Source organism: Coturnix japonica, chromosome Z (genome assembly GCF_054131305.1).
Source record: "Coturnix japonica strain WE chromosome Z, WE-NBRP24, whole genome shotgun sequence".
Lineage (NCBI taxonomy): Eukaryota > Metazoa > Chordata > Aves > Galliformes > Phasianidae > Coturnix > Coturnix japonica.
In genome coordinates, this window is record NC_140702.1 from 43630964 (window position 1) to 43650253 (window position 19290).

The window sequence follows — 19290 nt, forward strand, 5'->3', positions numbered from 1 at the left end:
ACTTGACCAGGAAAGCAATATTTTTGAATAGAATTTGCGCAGGTATTTTTCCTTAATGTTGTTAGGTATGTTTATATATGCCTGTATATTTTTTTTTTATATATACATTTTGTCTGTAATGTGTGCGTGTATATGTGTGTATATATATATATATATATATATTCTAAAACCAATTTTCCATTTGTTTAGACTTCACAGATTCTAGTTCAGCCTGTTTCAGTAACACAGGACCACCTGCAGTTATTCTGAAGTAGTTTTTGGGAGATTACAAAGTGAACTTTATAACTTGTCTTTGTGGTTATTAGAAAAGAGAGCTGGGCAGCTGTGCAACAAATTCTGTTTTTCAGGATTAGGAGAATGTGTGATGTGACTAACTGCATTCAGTGAGCTCTTACTCATTTTTCTATATTTTTTTTTTTTCTTTTCTGATTACTTCAGTATTTTATGTAGAAAATAATGCATAAGTTTAACTTCATTTCTCAAGAACTATTTAAGCTTGCAGAACAGCTACATCAGAAAAAGTTTAGTTACATAGTATGGACAAGAATGGCATTTAAACAGTCTCTGAAATTATGCCTGGTGGTTGCATATGCTGTTAAAATAGGCAGTACTAAAAAAAACTGCCTTAGATGGAAAGGGCAGTGTATGTCATCCTTTTGGGAGCCTCGCATGCTGACTTGTCATGAGATGTGCGTTGTGTGCTGAACATTCTTCATGGAGTGTGTCTTCTATTTCTTTGGTTGGTTGAGTAGAACCAATATGAGATAGCAGCTTTAGCCATGAAATAATTTAGGGATTAACCTTTGTCATACTCTGGCAAGCTACTGAACCAGTAAAGACCTCACTTTTTGTAGCTGTCAAGAAGATACCTACTAAAATGTACTGTGTTCAAACTCAGGAATGCTGCTCAGGTGTACTTGGCAGTGCCTCTCCTAAACAGCCAGCTGTTTAAATAATGCTTTTGCAGTAAGAGGGTTGTGCTTTCCTATTAATTCTCTGAAATTAAGGAAGTAGTGGGCTTTTCAAATCCAACAGAATTTATAGTTTTACACATTACTACTGTCTTTGAGTAACTGTAATTAGATATTCACAGGTAGTGGGGAAGTTGTTGAAGGCTTTTGGTTAGTCAACATTATTAAAGGCCCTTAAGTTTTTAGCTATCCTGGATAAAAGGAAAGAAAAGGAAGTTGCCTATCTGTTAAAGTTCTGCAGGATCCTGAAAAGCATCAGTGATTTACAGTGGCAACTTCTTTTTACAGTTAAACATTCTGCTGAAGCTACAGTAAGTTTCAGGTATTTCTGTTAGAACTTTCTTCTGGTTCGCGTGTGTTTACTGTAGGTGACAGAGGAATAGGCCATGAGCAGTGAACTGAGCCTCATGTCATAGCGATTACTGTCTTAGGAACTTACACCTTCCCCTGCCAGATGACTCAAGCTTTCCCTGTACATGTCCTCGTGACCTATTTACCTCTCCTTCCCTCAGATGCATCTCCTTTACTCCTGGATGGTCAATGTACAGTTTCATTTTTCAACAGGTCAATGCAAGTATTGTGCTGTACCCTATTTCATGTATTTCTGCACTAATTAGATGTTGACTTATATTATCTTTTAGATCTGTTACTGTTCTGTAAAATTTACTTGATTGACACTGGTCAGTAGGTTAAGAGATTAAGAGTGTGATCAGGCAGTTGGCATAATTAGTGTGCGTAGATAATTAGCTACTATTCAGTTGTGGGCATTACGTAGAAATAATGTATACTCTTCTATGCCTGTCCAGGATTTATCTCTCAACTAGACTCTCTCCCTTCTCAAGTTCTTCAAAATATACAGCTATTATGCAGAGCCTCTACAGAATTTCAAAAAGCCTTGAGACTTTTCTGTTCTGGGACTTTTTGTGGAACTCTTTAATATTCTTTTCCTTGGAATTCCTTGGTTTTAGTGTTCAGATGATGTTGATGAGTGACCCAAATCTAGTGCCAAACAGGTTATTCTTACCTTAATCTGTCTAGAATTAGTGGTAATTCTTTCTGTTACTAGAACAGTAATAAAAACCTGAAAATGCTACTGCATTGAAACAATGAATTACTAGAGGCTCAGCCTTTTGGGGAGCTGTATCTTGTTTATGATTTTGCTGTTGATAAAGTTCCCCTTAGAATTTTCCAATGTATCAATGTTTCAATCTCTTCTAATCAGATAAGAAAGTTAAATTGTTACCAGTCTGTGACAATGTATCTGGCATTTGTTTGAGTGGCTTACTGCCCTTTGACTGTACACAGGTGATTCTTACTAAAATTTAACTAAAATGTTTTTCAGTATATAATACTGTAGATATAAAATCTTCTATGTTCACTTATTAGGAAAGAGTTTATTCAAGACCAGTTTGTTATTTTAGAGAATTCTAAAAGAGTGAGTGGGACCCAACTCATCACAGTATTTTATATGCCAGCCTGTAATTCTTTTAATAAAATATTTATAAAGTACCACTGGTCTGTATATTGATTCAGTAAATACTAGCAAATAATTTAGTTTCATTATCTTCTTTTTAACTTTCTTTGTCCACTGTTAAAATTGTTATTATTGCTGAACTATGGATAGGTTGTATGAAGTTAAATGTTGAAAGGACAATGATTTATCTTAAGAGGGTGAAATCCTTCTCTAAATCTCCATTGCTGGCTGCTGTATCTGTGGTTGAGTCCAGGAGGAAATCAGTCTTTGCTCTGATTGTCTAAATGGATTAGACTCTTTATCTAGACTCTTTTTGTGATCTTTTACTTGTGTTAGCTACTGTGGGTATATTCAGCAACCCTACTATTTTATAGAAATATTAATGGATCATAAAGTGTAAATGGATTTCTTAATTGACTGGAGTGAAAGTAAGGCTACTAACAGTCATTCTGCCATTTTGCCTAGAAGGAGTAGTGGCATGTGACATAGTATCTTTGCTGCTGAATTTAGCTACTGAGTTTTCTAGGTCTTGGCTAGGATTTTTGGTAGAGCATGTTCAACCTCGGAAGGAGGTTCGGTAGGATAAACATGAAACTAAGTCTTCCATTCTGTGCTTTTGTTAATTCAGAACTAATTTTTACTGACATCTCCTTTTGCGGAATGACTGAGTAACACAAAACAAATGGATCTTTCTGTTTTTAAATTTCAAACCTCTGCCAGTAATTAAGTTTTGTGGTGGTAAGCTGCTATTTACCAAATATTTTGCTGTACTTCCATTCAAGTGTCTACTTGCTTCAAGCATTGTGCAAGTCTATTTTATAAGGTAAATTAACTTTATTAGCTGCAAAGGCTCTATAGTTTCAAAAACATACATAAATACAACAGATTTGTAACTTTTTCTTTTAATTCTTGCTAAATACTTCATCTGTATCTGAATTTTGTGGTATGAAAGCTATTAAATATAGTTTCTGCTATATTTCTGCTATTTAAACTTGCCCCCAGATTATTCATAAATTGTCATTTATATTTTTTTGTATGCATTTTCTCCTCTGAAGTTCTCCATCTGTTAGAAACTTGTATGAAATTTTAATTATTTTGATTTTTCTCCAGGTTATTTAATTTTTCCTTAAAATGTCATCATTATGTGACAGGAATAAGTTAACATAAAGTTATCAACTTTCCAGTAGTCTCATGGCTGTGCAGTGTTTTTCTCTAAGGTAAGGGCAAGAAAGCATGTTAAATTAGCACTTTTTTATCAGAGGCTTATTTAAGTGAATAAGAACATTAAGAGTAACAATATTATGGCCCGGATTTATTTTATAGAGGATGTCTTTGGGGAGGAACATAGTAGGCTGCCTGAATGCTGTAATCAGTTCGCTGAAGGCAGTCTTCATGTTGCTCTCTTTGTGTAGAAAATTCTGTCACTAGATCATGCATTGTGCCATTGATGGGAGAACTGGAGAAATAGCGTGATCTCCTGTAAATGTAACTGAACAATGAAACAGAAGAAATATGGAAGCTAGAATTCTACAGAAAAACAGACCAGTGAGTTTTGGTGAGGAATGGATTTCTTAGAATTTTCTATCCTTACTGATCCCAGTGGAAGTGTCCACATATTACTGTTGTATTATCATTCCTTTTGCATTTCCTTTTCCTACCCAAAGCTGGATTCAGTTAATCCTTGATCCTACCAAAGCAGCTCTGTGTGGTATTACTGGGGTGATAGATTAAGGGCCAGAAGTGTTTAAGGAAGTTAGAGCAGGTTATCCTTGTAATCTCAGAAGTGTAGTTAAGATTTTGGTTATACCTGCACATGTGTCTGTGTTTTGTCAGTTAAGGAGGCTGAAAAGCTGAGGAAATGTCTCTAAATTCAGATTTGAATTCAGGGAGCCAAGAAAGTGTGATAGCAGTGTTTTTCTCTACATTGTTGTAAAGCAGTGAGAAGTAGCTGATAACTATTCGTGATCCACGTTTTATGCTCTTTTATTTTGTCCTCAAGGCCAAAGGAAGGAATGAATATGTAAAGATGGTTTTTTTTGAGGGGGTGGGGGGTGGGATCTAATAACGTTTTCAGAGTTGCGCAAGTATGATACACTATCTACTTCGTATTGTTAGTCTAAATATTTGCAACAGCAGAAGTCAAGACAGAAGCCGAATGTAACTCATTTAAGTTTGAGGAGTTTTGAGTGTGCAATAATTGCATTATTGCTAATTATTCTGTATGTGTTGCAACTACACCTGTTGCCAATCATGCAACATGTCTGAGTTGATGTCTTCAGGACAAATATTGATATAGCCTGATGACTCTGAAATATGCAATCCTACATGTCATTGTCTTCTTAAAAAGGGGAGAAAAAGAAAGGCACCAGAAACGAACAAATGAAAAAGTATTGCAAAGTTTCTAGAACAGCAGAGATGTGAAATTGGGCTGGGGACAGAATTGCATTTGGGTGGGGACACTTAGCTGCTGAGTCATAGTTTTAACTTATGAAGTGCTGTGCTGTGGATGGGTTAGGTAGGCAATGGCATGCTGTGTTCCTTTTGGGTGTTTTATGGGACAATCATTAATTTGATGGTGAGCTAGGGAAAGTACTGAGAAGCTGTGTTGGAATCACTTGTTTGGGAAAAAAAGCCTGTACACTTAGCCATTGCTGGCTTGGAAGTCAGTGTCAGAGTGGTAGGTATTAACAGTATAATTCCTTTTTCTTCATGGCTACTTCTTGAGAATGGTATTCATTGCATACACTTCGCTGAGCCAAAATTCGTGTTATTTTTACTTTTTTTCTTTTTTTTTTTCCTCTGGTTGAGTGAACAATTAATTATTACTTGCACATATTAATAAAATCCTTTATATTGTCTGGTTTGTCTTATCTGATCGCAGCCCCTGGTTTCCTACAGGTTTTCGGGATGCAACTGAAAATACATACTCAACTCTTCCCTAGTGTGATGCATGTGTTTGCTTCCCAGTATTTGTTTGATCCAAAGTACATTCTCACATGTTTTGAAAAGTGAGATTTTAAAATAGATACGTTTGACATATTGCTTAATACCCACCTGTACTGACAAATGTCAGTGAATGCAAAGCTACTGTTTACTGTACTGTTCAAATGGCTTTCCCTGAGGAGTTTTGGTGAACAAAGCTCAGTTCCTCACAGCAGTCACAGCTGTGAATAGATCTCCTTAGCTCCCACGGTATAGCTTTAAAGAACCTTTTTAAAAGGTAACAATAGGTGGCGAAAGGCGGGGGAGAAGAGGGGAGGAGGAGGGTAGCAAGAGGGGGGGGGGGGGGATGCGATTAGGAGGGAAGCATGGTTTAACTTTCTACTGCATAGCTCCCATTTGCTGAGCTTACTTTCTCGTCTGGAGTGGAGACACTAAAGGGATGAAATTATTCCTGCTTGCTTATGAATCCTGCTTTGTCCTGTTGCTACTCATATTCCCGAAGATAACTTATTTTTTTATAGCAGCTGTCTCTCTGAGCTGTTATTTTATTTCAGTCATGGGATTTTAGTAGAATTTCTAGGGAAAAGCATGCCAAAGGATAAACGAAATTGTTGATTTGTGTGAGGACTATGAAATAACAAAAATCCAGCCTAAGCCAGTTAATTCTCCTCAGAGGGCTGTTTGCTCCCAACTCCTGCACGTTTGTTCTATTTTTACTGCATTTGCATTAGTACACCTCTCTTTTTCTGTCTGACTTAAAAGAAAAGATGATATAATTATTCAGCGAACGCTGAGGCAACTCCCTTTCTGTCTTTAAATATAAATCACTTTGCGTCCCTCCTGTCTCCATTTTCTCCTTGCAGTTAAGGAGTGATGGATTAGAATTAGGCTGCAGCACAGATTGGGAAAATCTCCCAGCATCCTCTTCCCGCAGAGGCATCAGCTTCCAGCATTGACTGTAGCTGCTGCCACTCTGACATTTCTTTTAAATCCAGCTATGGAGAGTGTCTCAGACGCCAGCTGCTGGCTTGTGAACTTTTATCCTTTTATTCTCTTTGATTTAACTCATTAATGGAACCTCACGGATGCTGAGGAGTAAAACAGTTTTATCTGCATGTTGTTTTTTTTTTGTTTCCTGTCTTTTTGATGTGTGGTGGAAAAAGGACAGTGAAAGGAGAAGCACTTATTTCTGCATAAGGACTGTATTTACTTACCTGAAGTTAACCAAATTAGCCCTGTAAGTACATTATTTCTGCCTGATAGTTACTGAAAATGTAATTGTGATAACCAGATACATGTGATTTTCTCTCTGGAAATCTACTTTGGCAGGTGTGCTGAACATTAAAAAAAAAAACAAAAACAAACCTCTAGTTTAGATTGAGTTCCTTGGAGAAGAGAGAAAAAGATTATATTATGTTCAGTATGGATTTGAGAAATAATTGTTTCTCCTCTGCACTTTGCAGTGGTGAACAATGCTTCTGGCAAGCAGCAGCTTCTCTGCTGATGTCAGTGCTTAATCAGCGAGGATGCTGTAGATTGTAGAACACCGCAAGGTGTGTATTTTGGGATGCTGTTCTTTAAGATGTGGCAGCTGAAGGGCATGGTAAGTCTTGTAGTCATTTTCTGCACTTGCAGATTGTGTCTTTTCTTGGTCGGTGGTGCTGATTAAGCATTTGAGTTAGCATAATTTTTAACTTAAATAATTTATTTAATGGAATGCAGTTCTGTGCTCTTTAAGCACTTTAATGCAGTGGTTCTTTTTAATAGATTTTAGTAATGTAAAATCTCCAGCAATGGCTGTAATTTTACTGTTTGACGAATTCTGATAAATTGTTTTGAAGTTAGGTTAGAACGGTCCTGTTAGTAGGACCACCCTGTCCTAGTTGTCTGCTTGGATCTGAGCCAGTATTTGTGTGACGCAGTGCGAGTCCCATAAACATCTGGCCTGGTCTGGTGTCCTACTTGCTGGGTGATTTATTTCTTATCTTTTCAGTACCGAGATAAGTGGACTTTTTAGTTCATTTTGTGCAAATCTGTCAGTAAACAGTTATTATTACTTATATATGCTAGCACTTTTCAAGAGCATCTTTTTGAAAAGATTTTCTTTTCTTATGTCCTACACCATATCAGAAATACTGAACAAATTGTTTTTTTACTTTTTTAAGCTCTGTAGCTATACATACATGCTGTGTATTTAATTTTGACTGTATTGTTCTCTAGCACATTCAGATGTTTGCTTTTCTGCTCACTGTATCTTGTATTGACCTCAACTGGTATATGTCTTGTAAGGTATTAGACTGTATTCAAACATAGTAAATTCCGAGTTTATCTGCAAAGGTCACATGTTAAAATGTACATCTGTGTTGTTGAATTACTGTGTTTTGTTAGTAAATTTGATCACAACATTTTATAATAGTGTGCATTTCTGCTAGTGTCCAACAGAACAGTGTAAAACAAATTCTTACTTTTTTTACATGCAGCCAAACACTGCTTTGTGTTTTTCTTCCCCTCTCCCCCCACCCCACCCCTTCACTTCCCAAACCAATCACTTTAAAGTTCTCAATATCTAATTTTTTTTTGCTGGCTGAGTTTAGGGCTACTTATGTTTTGCAAGGTTGCATTAAAGTCATACTAAATTTGCTTGAATAGGCTTATCACAATCACACTAGTGATTTTTCTCAAAATATGGCTGATTCATTATGGAAAATGTGAATTTATTTACTGTGCATGTGCAGTACCAATTGCTATTGAAGAGTTGGTAAGAGCAGATAAAGGTGATTTTTATTTTATTTTTTTAGTCACCACTGTAGCTTTTCTTTTTGAGCTTCAGAGGGATGCACCGTGATGTTGGCAATGACAGATGCTGGTCACCCAGTAAGAAGAGTTTAGTATTGACCCTTTACTTTCTGTGCCATTTGGGACTTTGGTAGATGAACTTTACCTCAGTTTTCTTGCTTTGTACTTGTCATTTTGTTGCATCTGTGCAGCACATGTGAGAACAAAGCAATTGGATGTTTTCATGTGCTAAGAAGGTACTGCATTAATAATATATATGCAGATAAATAAATACATTTCTGATGTGAAATGCCATTGGGAAACTTCTTTTATCTGCCTCCACTACCCCATGAAGTCATGGATATAAATTAGAGCAAGTATTTGGAAGCAAAATCTTTCAGTTGCTTCTTTGCATTTCATTACTTGGTTCTCATGAAGTGTTACTGTAGGCACTGGATTTCTTTATAGCTAGAACCAACACAACTCCATTCATACTGCAAAGCTCAAGAGCACTAATAAGACTTGTCTAAAGAATGTGAAGCAAAAATACACTAATAATCTCCTGACTGACAGGCGGTGGTCTGGTATCTAAAACTGGGTGTCTGATGAGACTTTTTAAGAAGGAATGTGCTTGTGTTTTTTTTGTTTTTGTTTTTTTTTTTTTTTTTTTTTTAATAATGTTTGTTGTATTTGAATTTTTGAACAGCCTGCATTCATGAGACTGTATCAGAAATATTTCAGCTGATATGAGCAGTAGTACTTTCTATAATAAAGCCCGTGTCTCCTGTAGTGTGTATCTAATTTTAGTCTTCCTGAACTTCATAAAACTTACTATTTTAAATCAGGAGTGGAGGCCAGACACCCCTCATGGAGTGCCAACATTTCTTCCTGACTTCTGATCCGTTAGGAATAAAGCTTTTTCTAGCTACCATCTGTCATCTTTGTTAGATCATGTATGTCTGATGAGATCAGAGCTTTAATAAAACCTTTCTGTAGTTTCTTTACATAGCAAAAGGTCTTACTTGTTTGAATTTTCCAGTATCTAAATGATACAAGTGAGTAAAAATGCCAATTTTCTTGCAAAAATGTGGTTCTGGATCTCTTTTACCTCCCTATTTCTGTTTTTGCAGTTTAATTCTGTTCAATTTCGTTGGACTTGACAGGGGTTTTAAATATTGTTTCAGGAGAGCTACACTGAATGAAACAACCTGAAAGAAGTACAGAAAAGCTGCACAGCACATTTTTTTTTACAGAAGCTTTGAAAGTAATGATCCATATAATTTACTGGCATAAGAGTCTACTGTGGTTAGCAGGTTGAGGAGACATTGCCGTGTGCTCTTAAAACACCCAGGCACAGATATTGAGAGCAGAAGTGTTACACAATCACCTTCAGACAATTGCAGAGGTAGTAGTTAGCAAAATGCTTGTTAAGTTCACCAGCCCCTTTTTGCAGTGGAGACGAAAGGGCAAACATTCAGCAGCAGCAATGATGAGTTTTAAAATAGAAGTCAAGATTTGATTCTTAAAAACAGGGGTGTGAGGGGTGGGGAACAAAAAACATTAAAAACCAAAACCAAAACAAACAAACAAAAACAAACAAACAAACAAAAAACCACTTCTGGCAATTCTGATGTTAAGACAAAAGCATAAGTCCTTATTTTCATGCATATTTTAATAATTCCTGATTTCTCACTAGGAGCAACTACTTCATTTCTCACGTGGACACTTCAGTCCTTCTTAATGTTTTTCTTTCTGATAGTTTCATCTTTTTTCTTTTTTGCAACTGTTTCTTTTGAAAAGGGACATTTTGACGCTTTCTCCTGATTATATATACAAATTCATAGTAACAGCTAGCTAGTGTTTCTGTTCTCTCTGTATCAACATTTCTGCTTCCGCTGTAAGATGCGGGGGAAGAAGTAATTTAACTTTTAAAATATACTACCTGTGATATTGCTTGATCATGTAAGTGCTAATAGAGGCAAACTGTCTTGGTATTGCAACACTGCAGGAGCTGTGTAGTTCATAGTTTTAGACTTAGAAATAACAGACAAACTAGCTCATAATGAAATAGCGTTGGGAGTGAAAGTGCAAACCAGCTGAATTCTTTCTAAGTGTGGCATTTCTTTCTTTTGCTGTTACTAGTTTAATATTGTGGACAGATAACTATTTACTGTCTCCAGAAATCAAGTAAAACATGAACTCATACTTGGGTAAGAGCAATGTGGTGTGCTTCTTTTATGGAATATTAATTTAATTATAGTGTCCAGTAAAGTCTGGAAGGAGAAAGAAGTGGAAGTGTACCTAATATGATTTTTCTAAAATAACAAATTGTATGAACTGACGTCAGTTATCTGTGCAGTGCCTTCCTATCCACAGACAGATCAGCACTCCGGCACTACGTGGTATTACCTGTAAGTTTACTGAAAAGACACACAATCCCTTCACCAGTATTGTTGAAAGAGATACTGGGAAAAAAGATCTGACCCCAGTTCTGAGCCCTGGGAAACACTTGTGACTGCTGGTCAGCTGGATTTAAGTCTATACCCAACGACCTTTTGGACCCAGACATCCAACCAGTTTCAACCAGTGAACAGCACGTCTGGACCAGCAAGCAGCAGCCATTTTCTCCAGGAGAAGGCTGTGGGAAAGAGTATAAAATGTTTTGTGCAGGGAAACTGCAGACAGAGCCTTCTCATTGTCTGTTAAATGGGTCATCCTGTTGTAGGAGGACATCAGGTTAGCCATGCATTTCATAAACTCATGCTGACTGGGTCAGTTCACTTAGTTGTCCTGTACCACATTCTGTGCTGTGATGGTACTCAGGATGATCTGCTGCATGACTTCCCTGGTACTGAGGTCAGGCTGACAGGCCTGCAGTTCCCTGAATCATCCTTCTGACCTTTCTTGTAAACAGATGTGAAAGTCATCAACCTGCAGTCAACTGGGATCTTGATGGTCAGCCAGAACTGCTGGTAAATTCTTGAAAGTGGTCTGGGGAGTACTTAACACAACTCCTTCATCCTTGAGTGGGGCCTGGGGTATGTGTTGTGTATCTGAAGAGAGATTTACAAGTTGCAGAACCAGTAGCTGAGTTATCTGTATGCTTGCTTGGGTGTGATGGTTACGCACAGATGTATGTTAATGTGAAAACAAATCCAGTCTCTAATGGGAAATCTTTACAGTTCCTAGCTGCAGATATAAAAAGGCCCAATGCAGACCTATAAGTCACTGTTGTTTTGAGTCAGTACTCTGAATTAAAAATGCAGCAGAAATGATGCCAGGGACAGAAATCTTTCCTGCTTCAGTAATTCAGTGTCAGGGTCATTTGAGATAAAATAGTAGTGATGTGGTAATGCCATTTTAAGTGTTTTGGATCCTTGCTAAATAGTAAGGTAAGCAAAAAGGTCGTGAAGAATGTTTTATCACGTAAAGATGTAGTATAGTTCGGTTTAAAGCAGCCCTCAGAGATAATCCAGCTCAACTTCCTAACCTCTTCAGGGCTAATGAGAAGTTACTGCACAGTGAGGTTTCTGGCTTCTTCTTCTCTAGGCTCTGCCACCTGAGTGTGCTCAGCCTCCCCTCACTGAGCATGCCTTCCTGCCCTGGTACTAGCTTTGGTGACCTTCTCACTTGCAAGTATCTGAACATCCTTTTATGTGGTAGAGCCCAGAACTGTGCACTGTATCTAAGGTGAGGTTGCGCCAACATCAAATGTAGCAGGATAATCACTGCTTTTGACCATCTGGCTGTGCTGTGTCTAGTGCACCCCAAAATGAGGTTTACTCTCTTGGCTGCCAGGGCACACTGCTGGCCCGTACTCAGCCTAGTGTCACTGGCACCCATATCCTTCTCCGCTGAGCTGCTTTCCAGCCAGTTGTTTCACAGCCTATGCCCGTGTCTTGTAATTACTGTCCAAAGTGCAGCAGAAATACCCTTTGTGAATTTTATGCCATTGATTGCCCAGTGGTTGAATGCCCATTGCTCCAGAGTCCTTTGTGAGGCTTCTCATCTCTCAAGAGAGTCAGTAGCACCTCTCAGTTTAGTGTCATCAGCAAACTTGCTAGGAATGTGTTCAAATCCTGTATCCAGATCATTGATTGAAAAGAAGCTTAATAGGACTAGCCCTAGAGTTGAACTCTGGGGTTATTCGATATTCACATGATGTGAATAGGGAATGACAATTCAATGATTTCTTTGTAAACTGACAGAGAATGCTGTACTTGTATACAGCTTTTGGTCTTGACTGGGAGAAGATCTTCCAGGAAGACAGTGGATTCCACCCCACTGAAACTTGGAAGGCTCGAGTTTACTGGGGTAACAGTTAAGCTGTTGCAGTATGGTTGACTATATCTTAGACAGATACAAAGGCAACAGTATGTTCCACTTGGTGCTTGGAAGTCTCAAATAACTGCCCTCCAGGAGTGATTTTACACCAAGCCAGGTGTGGACAGATAATTATTTCTACTAAACTTATTAATGGCTTGAATAATTTTAATACCAGAGCAGCAACTTTTTTTTGCCTGCATTTTGAGCTAGTTGTCATTACCAGTGCAGCTCCATTTTAAATTAACCTTATGAGGGGAGGGATGGCGGTGCAAAGGGAGACTTAACAAGCATTAAATGATTTTGATACTTTTGGTTACTAACACTGCCTTATGTACATTCTGAGGATTATTGTTCTAACAGTAGATATGTATTAGAAGAGAGAGAATGAAGGCTTATTCTAGCCATAATGCTAAATCTCAACTTTGTTTACTTAAAAAAACCTGCACAAAAACAGAATGAAGCAACAAGAGGAAATTTAATGTTTTTTGTTAGTTGTTTTTTTTTTTTAATTCCTTAAAATATTTTGTTTGTTTTTCTATGAAGAACTCCTTCAAATCAAACTGATTTTATCCCAGAAAGATAGATTATATATTCCATTTGTTAATCCAGAACATGCTCTGTGAAATTAGTTTCCTAAAAGTAGCAAAGTCAAATGTGAACACAGAAGCCTTCAAACACACAGTGGTAGTGATGCTTGGTTACTAACTCTTACCCTTTCTCTTGTAACAGAAACCGAGAGAGGTAGCGATTAATTCTGCATCGCTCTCTGTTTGCAGGTGCTGCTTGTGGAACTAGCTAACAAAACTGAGTGTTTTGCAAAGTTTTCAGTTGCTCTAAATGGGTCTCTTTTATTTCTTATCACTGTTATTTGGAGAATATGCCATTGAAGATATTTAAAGAAGTTATGTAAAAACATGTGTGTTTCTCTGCTAGTGATATAAATCCTTTAATTTGGACTATTTTGTTCACGTATTCAGAATTTAAATACACTAAAATACACTCACATTGCTTCGCTTATATTTAGTAAATTTGAATGTTTATCAAGTCAATTTTGAGTAATAAGAATAGGATCACAAACATACTTACTAGTGATGACTGCTATAAGGGAAAACATTTAACCAGCTGAACAAACTTACATGAAGTGCAAAGTCCTCTGTTTTGCCAAGGAGGTGCTGTGCTTGCTTGTGATAAAAAGAGAGCTTCTGTGTGTCTCCCACATGGCTTTCTTGGTCTATGGGTTAGTTTTCCAGAGAAGAATGGTGGAAAATGTCTTCTGTATTAAAATAATAATCTAAAGAGATTTTCATTCAGTATTTTTTGATTATCTAGTTTTTCAAAATTAGTACAAGTTATATCTAGGAAGTGCAAAGTCCCCTCTTACTGTCAGTGCAAGCAAAATCATGAAGAAAGAAAGAAAGGTGCACTGAAACACAAAGGAGAAAGTTCCTAAAATCTATGTAATCAATGGCAAATCATTGCTTTCTAATAAAAATCTGTATACTTGTTAAACCACTTTCCTTTTTCTCCTCATCAAGGAGGAGCTGGTAGGAAGGATTAATCAGTTAATCTAAGTTAAGGATTTAGAGGAGAGAGTCTAAAATCAAAGAGATTATGCAAACCTTATTAAAAGGGGAAAACTAAAATTGTCTGTGATCCTGTTGAAGTCATAATGAAAATGGCATCTACTTTTGTAGCCATTTTGGATCAGTGCTTCTACTCTTATTTCCTCCTCTTTTAATTTTTCATTGAGATGTGAGATTCAGAAATTTGAGAAAATATGTGTGTGGTGAGGGGGGAAATGAAGATCAAATGAAAAAAAAAATTACATAGCACTTTTTTTTTTTTTTTTTACACTTCAGTTGTAGCTCTGCAATTGAAGTAGTCTCAAAGCTATAGCTTCTAGTAAAATTAATGAATTTATAGTGAAATGCACACTGTAAAGCTTTCTGAGTACACAGAAAAGAACTATGGTTAATGGAACTACTAAGTAAAAGATGAATGTCTAGGTTGAGTGGGAGTAGCTGCCAGCCTTGGAACTGTGAATTGTTTCTTTATGTTCTGTATTTTACAGTACAGTCTGGGGTATGAAGAGCAGTATAGAAACAACAACAAAACACAGAGTTGTTTGATAGAGGCAAAAGAAAAATTGCTGCTGTTCCTTTATCTGATTTATAACTTGTTACTGTTATTTTGGTTACTGTGATTTTTTAAAATTTGCATCTATACTTAACTAAAGTTTAATAAAGATTGTGAAAATATTTGAATACGGATTATTCTTCCTGCATGGATGAAATACAATATAAAATCATTGTCATGCGTGATCATGTACTTCTATTGTCAGTTGACCAAAATTTACCTTTATTATTTCCTTAGGGATTGCATCAGAATTGCAATCAGCTGAGCACCTTTCAGTAACAAAACAAATGTATGACCCTAAGTAGTACCTAGTGTGTGGAATACATCTCTTTTTTAGCCAAATATAGTCCATGGCTTCAGGCTCAGGATGTGTGTGTGTGTTTGTTTGTTTTTAAAGCTCTGTTGAGCAACAGTTTGCAGCTTCACAAGTTTTTGTAATGAAGTGCAAGATCCTTTTGGTAGTCTCAGTATTAAATTTTCTGTTTTTGGTTTTCTGTGTAAAAGCTGGCACAGTCATATTTTGATGAGCCTTTTGTTTAGCTTTTTTTGTTCTGTTTTGTTTTTGACTGTGCTTTACTTCCAGATTTAGAATAGCTGAATTCCCTGTAGTTTGTCTTTCTTAAATTCCTCCTTCAGGATTCATCTCTTCTCCTGAGCACTTAAATATTCATCTCACTGGTGTGATCTGTTGCTTACCACTGCTTAACCTTTCACGAATAAAGCCCATTATAGAGTCTAAACCTGTTGTTTTAAAGCTGTAAACAGATTATCTTTTCCAGATCCAGATGCGGTCTTTAAAGGCTATGTAGCTGCTAGCTACTTGTTACTGCCGGGAATGTCTGGTGTGCTACCAGCTCCACACATGGGCAGTTTATGAGGGCTCCCTAACTATCAGACAGAACTGTCTGAACTAGCAGTTTTGTTAGATAGCTTAAGCAATTACAAGCAACTTAGCTGTGAAGTGAATTAGGAAGAACAAAAACTTTAGACATGGCTACAGGTTCCTGGACTGGAGTATTTTGGGGCGTAGTTATTTGCAGAGTCAGTGTCTGTTTACTGCTTTTTCAGACAAAAACTATTCTGTTGTCATTTCTTTCCAAACTTAGACCTGAATAGAGTCTGATTCTGCATTTATACTAAGATCTGGGAGGTTAGGTGCAATAGCTTGTATGTTAGTAAATTTATATTAGTAAATGTATGTTAGTAAAAATGATTGCATTGCATATTGACTGTTAAACAGGATGGTGAAGCCATAAACAACACTTTAATAAGTTTTTTATATACATCTGTAGCATGGATGAAGTGATCTGCAGCGCGGATGAAGAATCTGACTTGGTTTTCTAATGTTAGATTTTACAATACAGTTGCTGCCAAACACCAGCTCAATTATATAAGAAAACGTATTTTTGTGTTTATATTTACAGTTGACTAAACTCAGAAGCTTTCTTTTTTATTTTTTTTAGGGCATCCAAGATGGATCTCAAGAGTGCTCTGGAAGAATGTTCAATGGCACTGAATTTGTTTCTAAATAATAAGTTCTCTGAAGCCCTGGAATTACTTCGTCCATGGTGAGGTCATGATAGTTGCTTAAATTTCCACAAGCAGTGTAAAATATACTATTTGTGAGCTGAAGATTGTTTTAAAGCCTCTGAAGATAGTAGCTTTCATTTATTCCATCTTGTCCAAAAGTATTTCTCAGTATCCTGGGATTTTAAAACAGCTCATTTATCCTCAAGTAGCAGTCCTTTGCTTGCTTTGTAAGCTATTCTAGTTTTTGAAAGGAGGCTTCATTACCATTGCACTGCAATGAAATACAGATGGGAAGAACTCTTAGGATTAGAGCTGAAGCCTGTAACAATACAAGCCCAATATTTCTAGAAGGTGTTGGTAGTAGCTATTTTAAATCATCTGCAGGGCCATACCCACATTGAGTTCAAAAGCAGGTAGCTAGGGAACTTGAAAGGTCATCTGGGTAAGTGTCTGGGATCTGACTCCCATTCATGGTCCTTTTCCTGTCTTATGTATATTGTGTCAAAGGGTATTTCAGTGAGGGAGTTCTGTAATGTGTGTCGGTAGAGCAATGTGAAGTTCTTGCTCTGCTGTTTGACTGTAAGACTGAGTAACAGTGGTGGTTTAGTAACATTGGGTAGACAATACAGACAAGTGAAAGTGCACCGCTAAGTGAAATGCTGGGAAACAATTTAAATGTCTGAAGTGTATTTGATTTCTATTCTGTGCATGTTGCACGGTGTCTTCAAACTCAAGCAAAACTGCATGTTATACAGCAGCTTTTTGAGAAAGAATGGTGCAGAAAGCTAGCTTCATTTTTTTTTTTAATTATTATGAAATAATACTGCATATAATGGTTGGATGTATTAATAAATATGTGAACACACATTTCCAAAATATTTTAATAGATGTTTCATTATATACATTGGATTTTGCTTCATATAATAAAACAGCTCTATTAGTCATATCTCCATTTGATACTGTAGTGGCTTTTTTTTTTTTTTTTTAAGTACAATGAAATGTTTGTTTTAGTTGATGTATGCTCTGAAGAAAAATAATACTGTAAATAGTGTGGTTTGAACACTTTGAGTTCCTGGCAGTTAGCAGACCCTGAGCCTATTATACAGCTAATCTGCAGTAGAAGGTTTAATCTAGCAAAGAAACAAATGCCACATTTAAGAAGGTAAAAATTGTTTTATTGAAAAATAATCTTTTAATGAAAGTTAAATTTAAGTTCTTAAAGAATATTAAAAAAATAGAGAAGGAGATGATATCTCTAAGAAATAAACAGCCAAATGATGTATCTTCCTTGTTTATACTAAAGTATCCTGTCTTGAAAACCATCCTTGGATACTAGCTCCTTGATTTAAAAAAGCACACTGAAGAAATGGGGGAGGATCCAGGGAGGGGTAGCAGCGTGGCTAGAAAACTGGTATATATAAACCCTGTTATATATAGACCAAGAGGTGGGCTTTTATCAGTTTGGCAAAAGGGAGACTTGAGGGATTAATCTGATAGTGGTTTGCAGCTATTGAGGGGGAGTGGTAGAGACAGTCTTATCCATTGTGGAAGATGGTAAAACAAGAAGCAGTTGCCCTAAGTTGAGGCTTAGGAAGTTCAGACTGGATGTTAGGAAAGAGTATGTTAAATGAGAAATACAGCACCAGGGAAAGAATGGCAAGAGATGTGTGCAGTCTTCTTTTTCCTGAAGTTTGACTCCAATAACCTCTTTCTAGAAGTTTTTTAAATTGTGTGATAATATTTTTCTGATGTTGTGAAAGTCTGACTGGCTCAGTGTGGCCTTTCATGCAGGACTGATTACATGTGTACTGCCCTTTCTGTGACACTGACGCAGATTTTTCTATCTTGGGATGAGTTAACCATTTTCTAAGGATGTCTTTATCTCCTTTGTAAAGTGAAAGCAAAGCCACAGGAATATGTCATGGCTTAATTAGCTAAATTAAGCAGATATGCCAGTGAACTATAAATAACAATATAATTACATGCAAATGTTTATGTAACCTCTTCTGGACATTTTCTGGGGCTTTCTGCAGCAGTAGCCTTTGAGGGTAGACAAGTAGCACCCAGGGGAAGATTGCCCTTGTCTACATTATATTCTTAAGTCTTTCGTTTTCTTGCTTTCTTCTGTTTTTACAGAAACTAATGTAGGCATTTCAGACAGCATTTAATTTTGTTTTTTAAATTAAATTTTTGTTAAAATGCACAAAACTTTTATGCTTGCTCTAGGTCTAAAGATAGTATGTACCATGCCCTTGGGTACAGCACTATTTTAGTTATGCAAGCTGCTATGACCTTCGAACAACAGGATATACAAATGGGAATTTCTACAATGAAAGAAGCTTTGCAAACCTGTCAAAGGTAAGTCCAAGCAATTTGTATTTATGAAGTTCTTAATCCAGTGAGTGTTCTTTGTTAGATACCCCAGCTGTCCTAGTGATTCTACAGCAGAATGCTCTGAGGTTAGTTGAAGAGCTGATTATACTGTATACATACAATGGAAGCTGACATTCTGAGCTATTTCTGATTTTTATTGTCCATGGTGATCAACCTCTCAAGGACAACTCCTCCCAGCCTGATTTCTAGTTTCTAGTTTCTAGTGATAGGATGAGAGGTAATGGCCTTAAGTTGCACCAGGGGAGATTTGGGATAGATACTAGGAAGTATTTCTTCTCTGAAAGAGTGGTGAGGCATTGGAACAGGCTGCCCAGGGAGGTGGTGGAGTCACTGTCACTGGTGGCTTTCAAGGAACTGTAAATATGGCACTGAGTGATGTGGTTTAATGAGCATGGCGTTGTTGGGTTGATGATTGGACTGGATCTTACAGGTCTTTTCCAACTGTGGTGGCTGTTGGATTCTTAGTAAGCTCTCAGTATCTTCAGTAATTGACTTCCTGGCTTGGAAAATGCATTCCTTTTCTGAATTGTTAGTTGAGCTTCCCTATAAAGCTGTTTGTAAATATCAATTAATTCATTTTGGAAACGTGATACTAAGATAAACCAGTGTTTTGTAATATGGATAACTGCAATCTGTTAAAACTAAAATGTCTGCTTTTCTGGTGGTCCAGTGTGAAATTCCATGCCTGACATAAAAGGTTATAAAATACTTAGGTATTAATGTTGAAAATATGACTTCTCT

General features: G+C 36.9%; 1 protein-coding gene across 4 annotated transcripts in view; it reads left to right on the forward strand.

The window, feature by feature from the left end:
* TTC39B (tetratricopeptide repeat domain 39B) overlaps positions 1-19290 on the forward strand; it is a 66612-nt gene that overhangs the window by 24981 nt on the left and 22341 nt on the right. For 2 of the 4 annotated variants that reach the window (XR_014939087.1, XM_085527948.1), the window contains exons 1-3: positions 6336-6625; positions 16089-16193; positions 18382-18513. Coding sequence is in view for 3 of the 4 variants with exons in the window: in XM_085527948.1 (XP_085384074.1) it covers positions 6474-6625; positions 16089-16193; positions 18382-18513 (389 nt within the window). In the remaining variant the exon portion in view is untranslated. Of the gene's footprint in view, positions 1-6323; positions 6626-16088; positions 16194-18381; positions 18514-19290 lie in introns of those variants that run through there. The other 2 variants (XM_015849005.3, XM_015849003.3) reach the window with 2 other exon arrangements.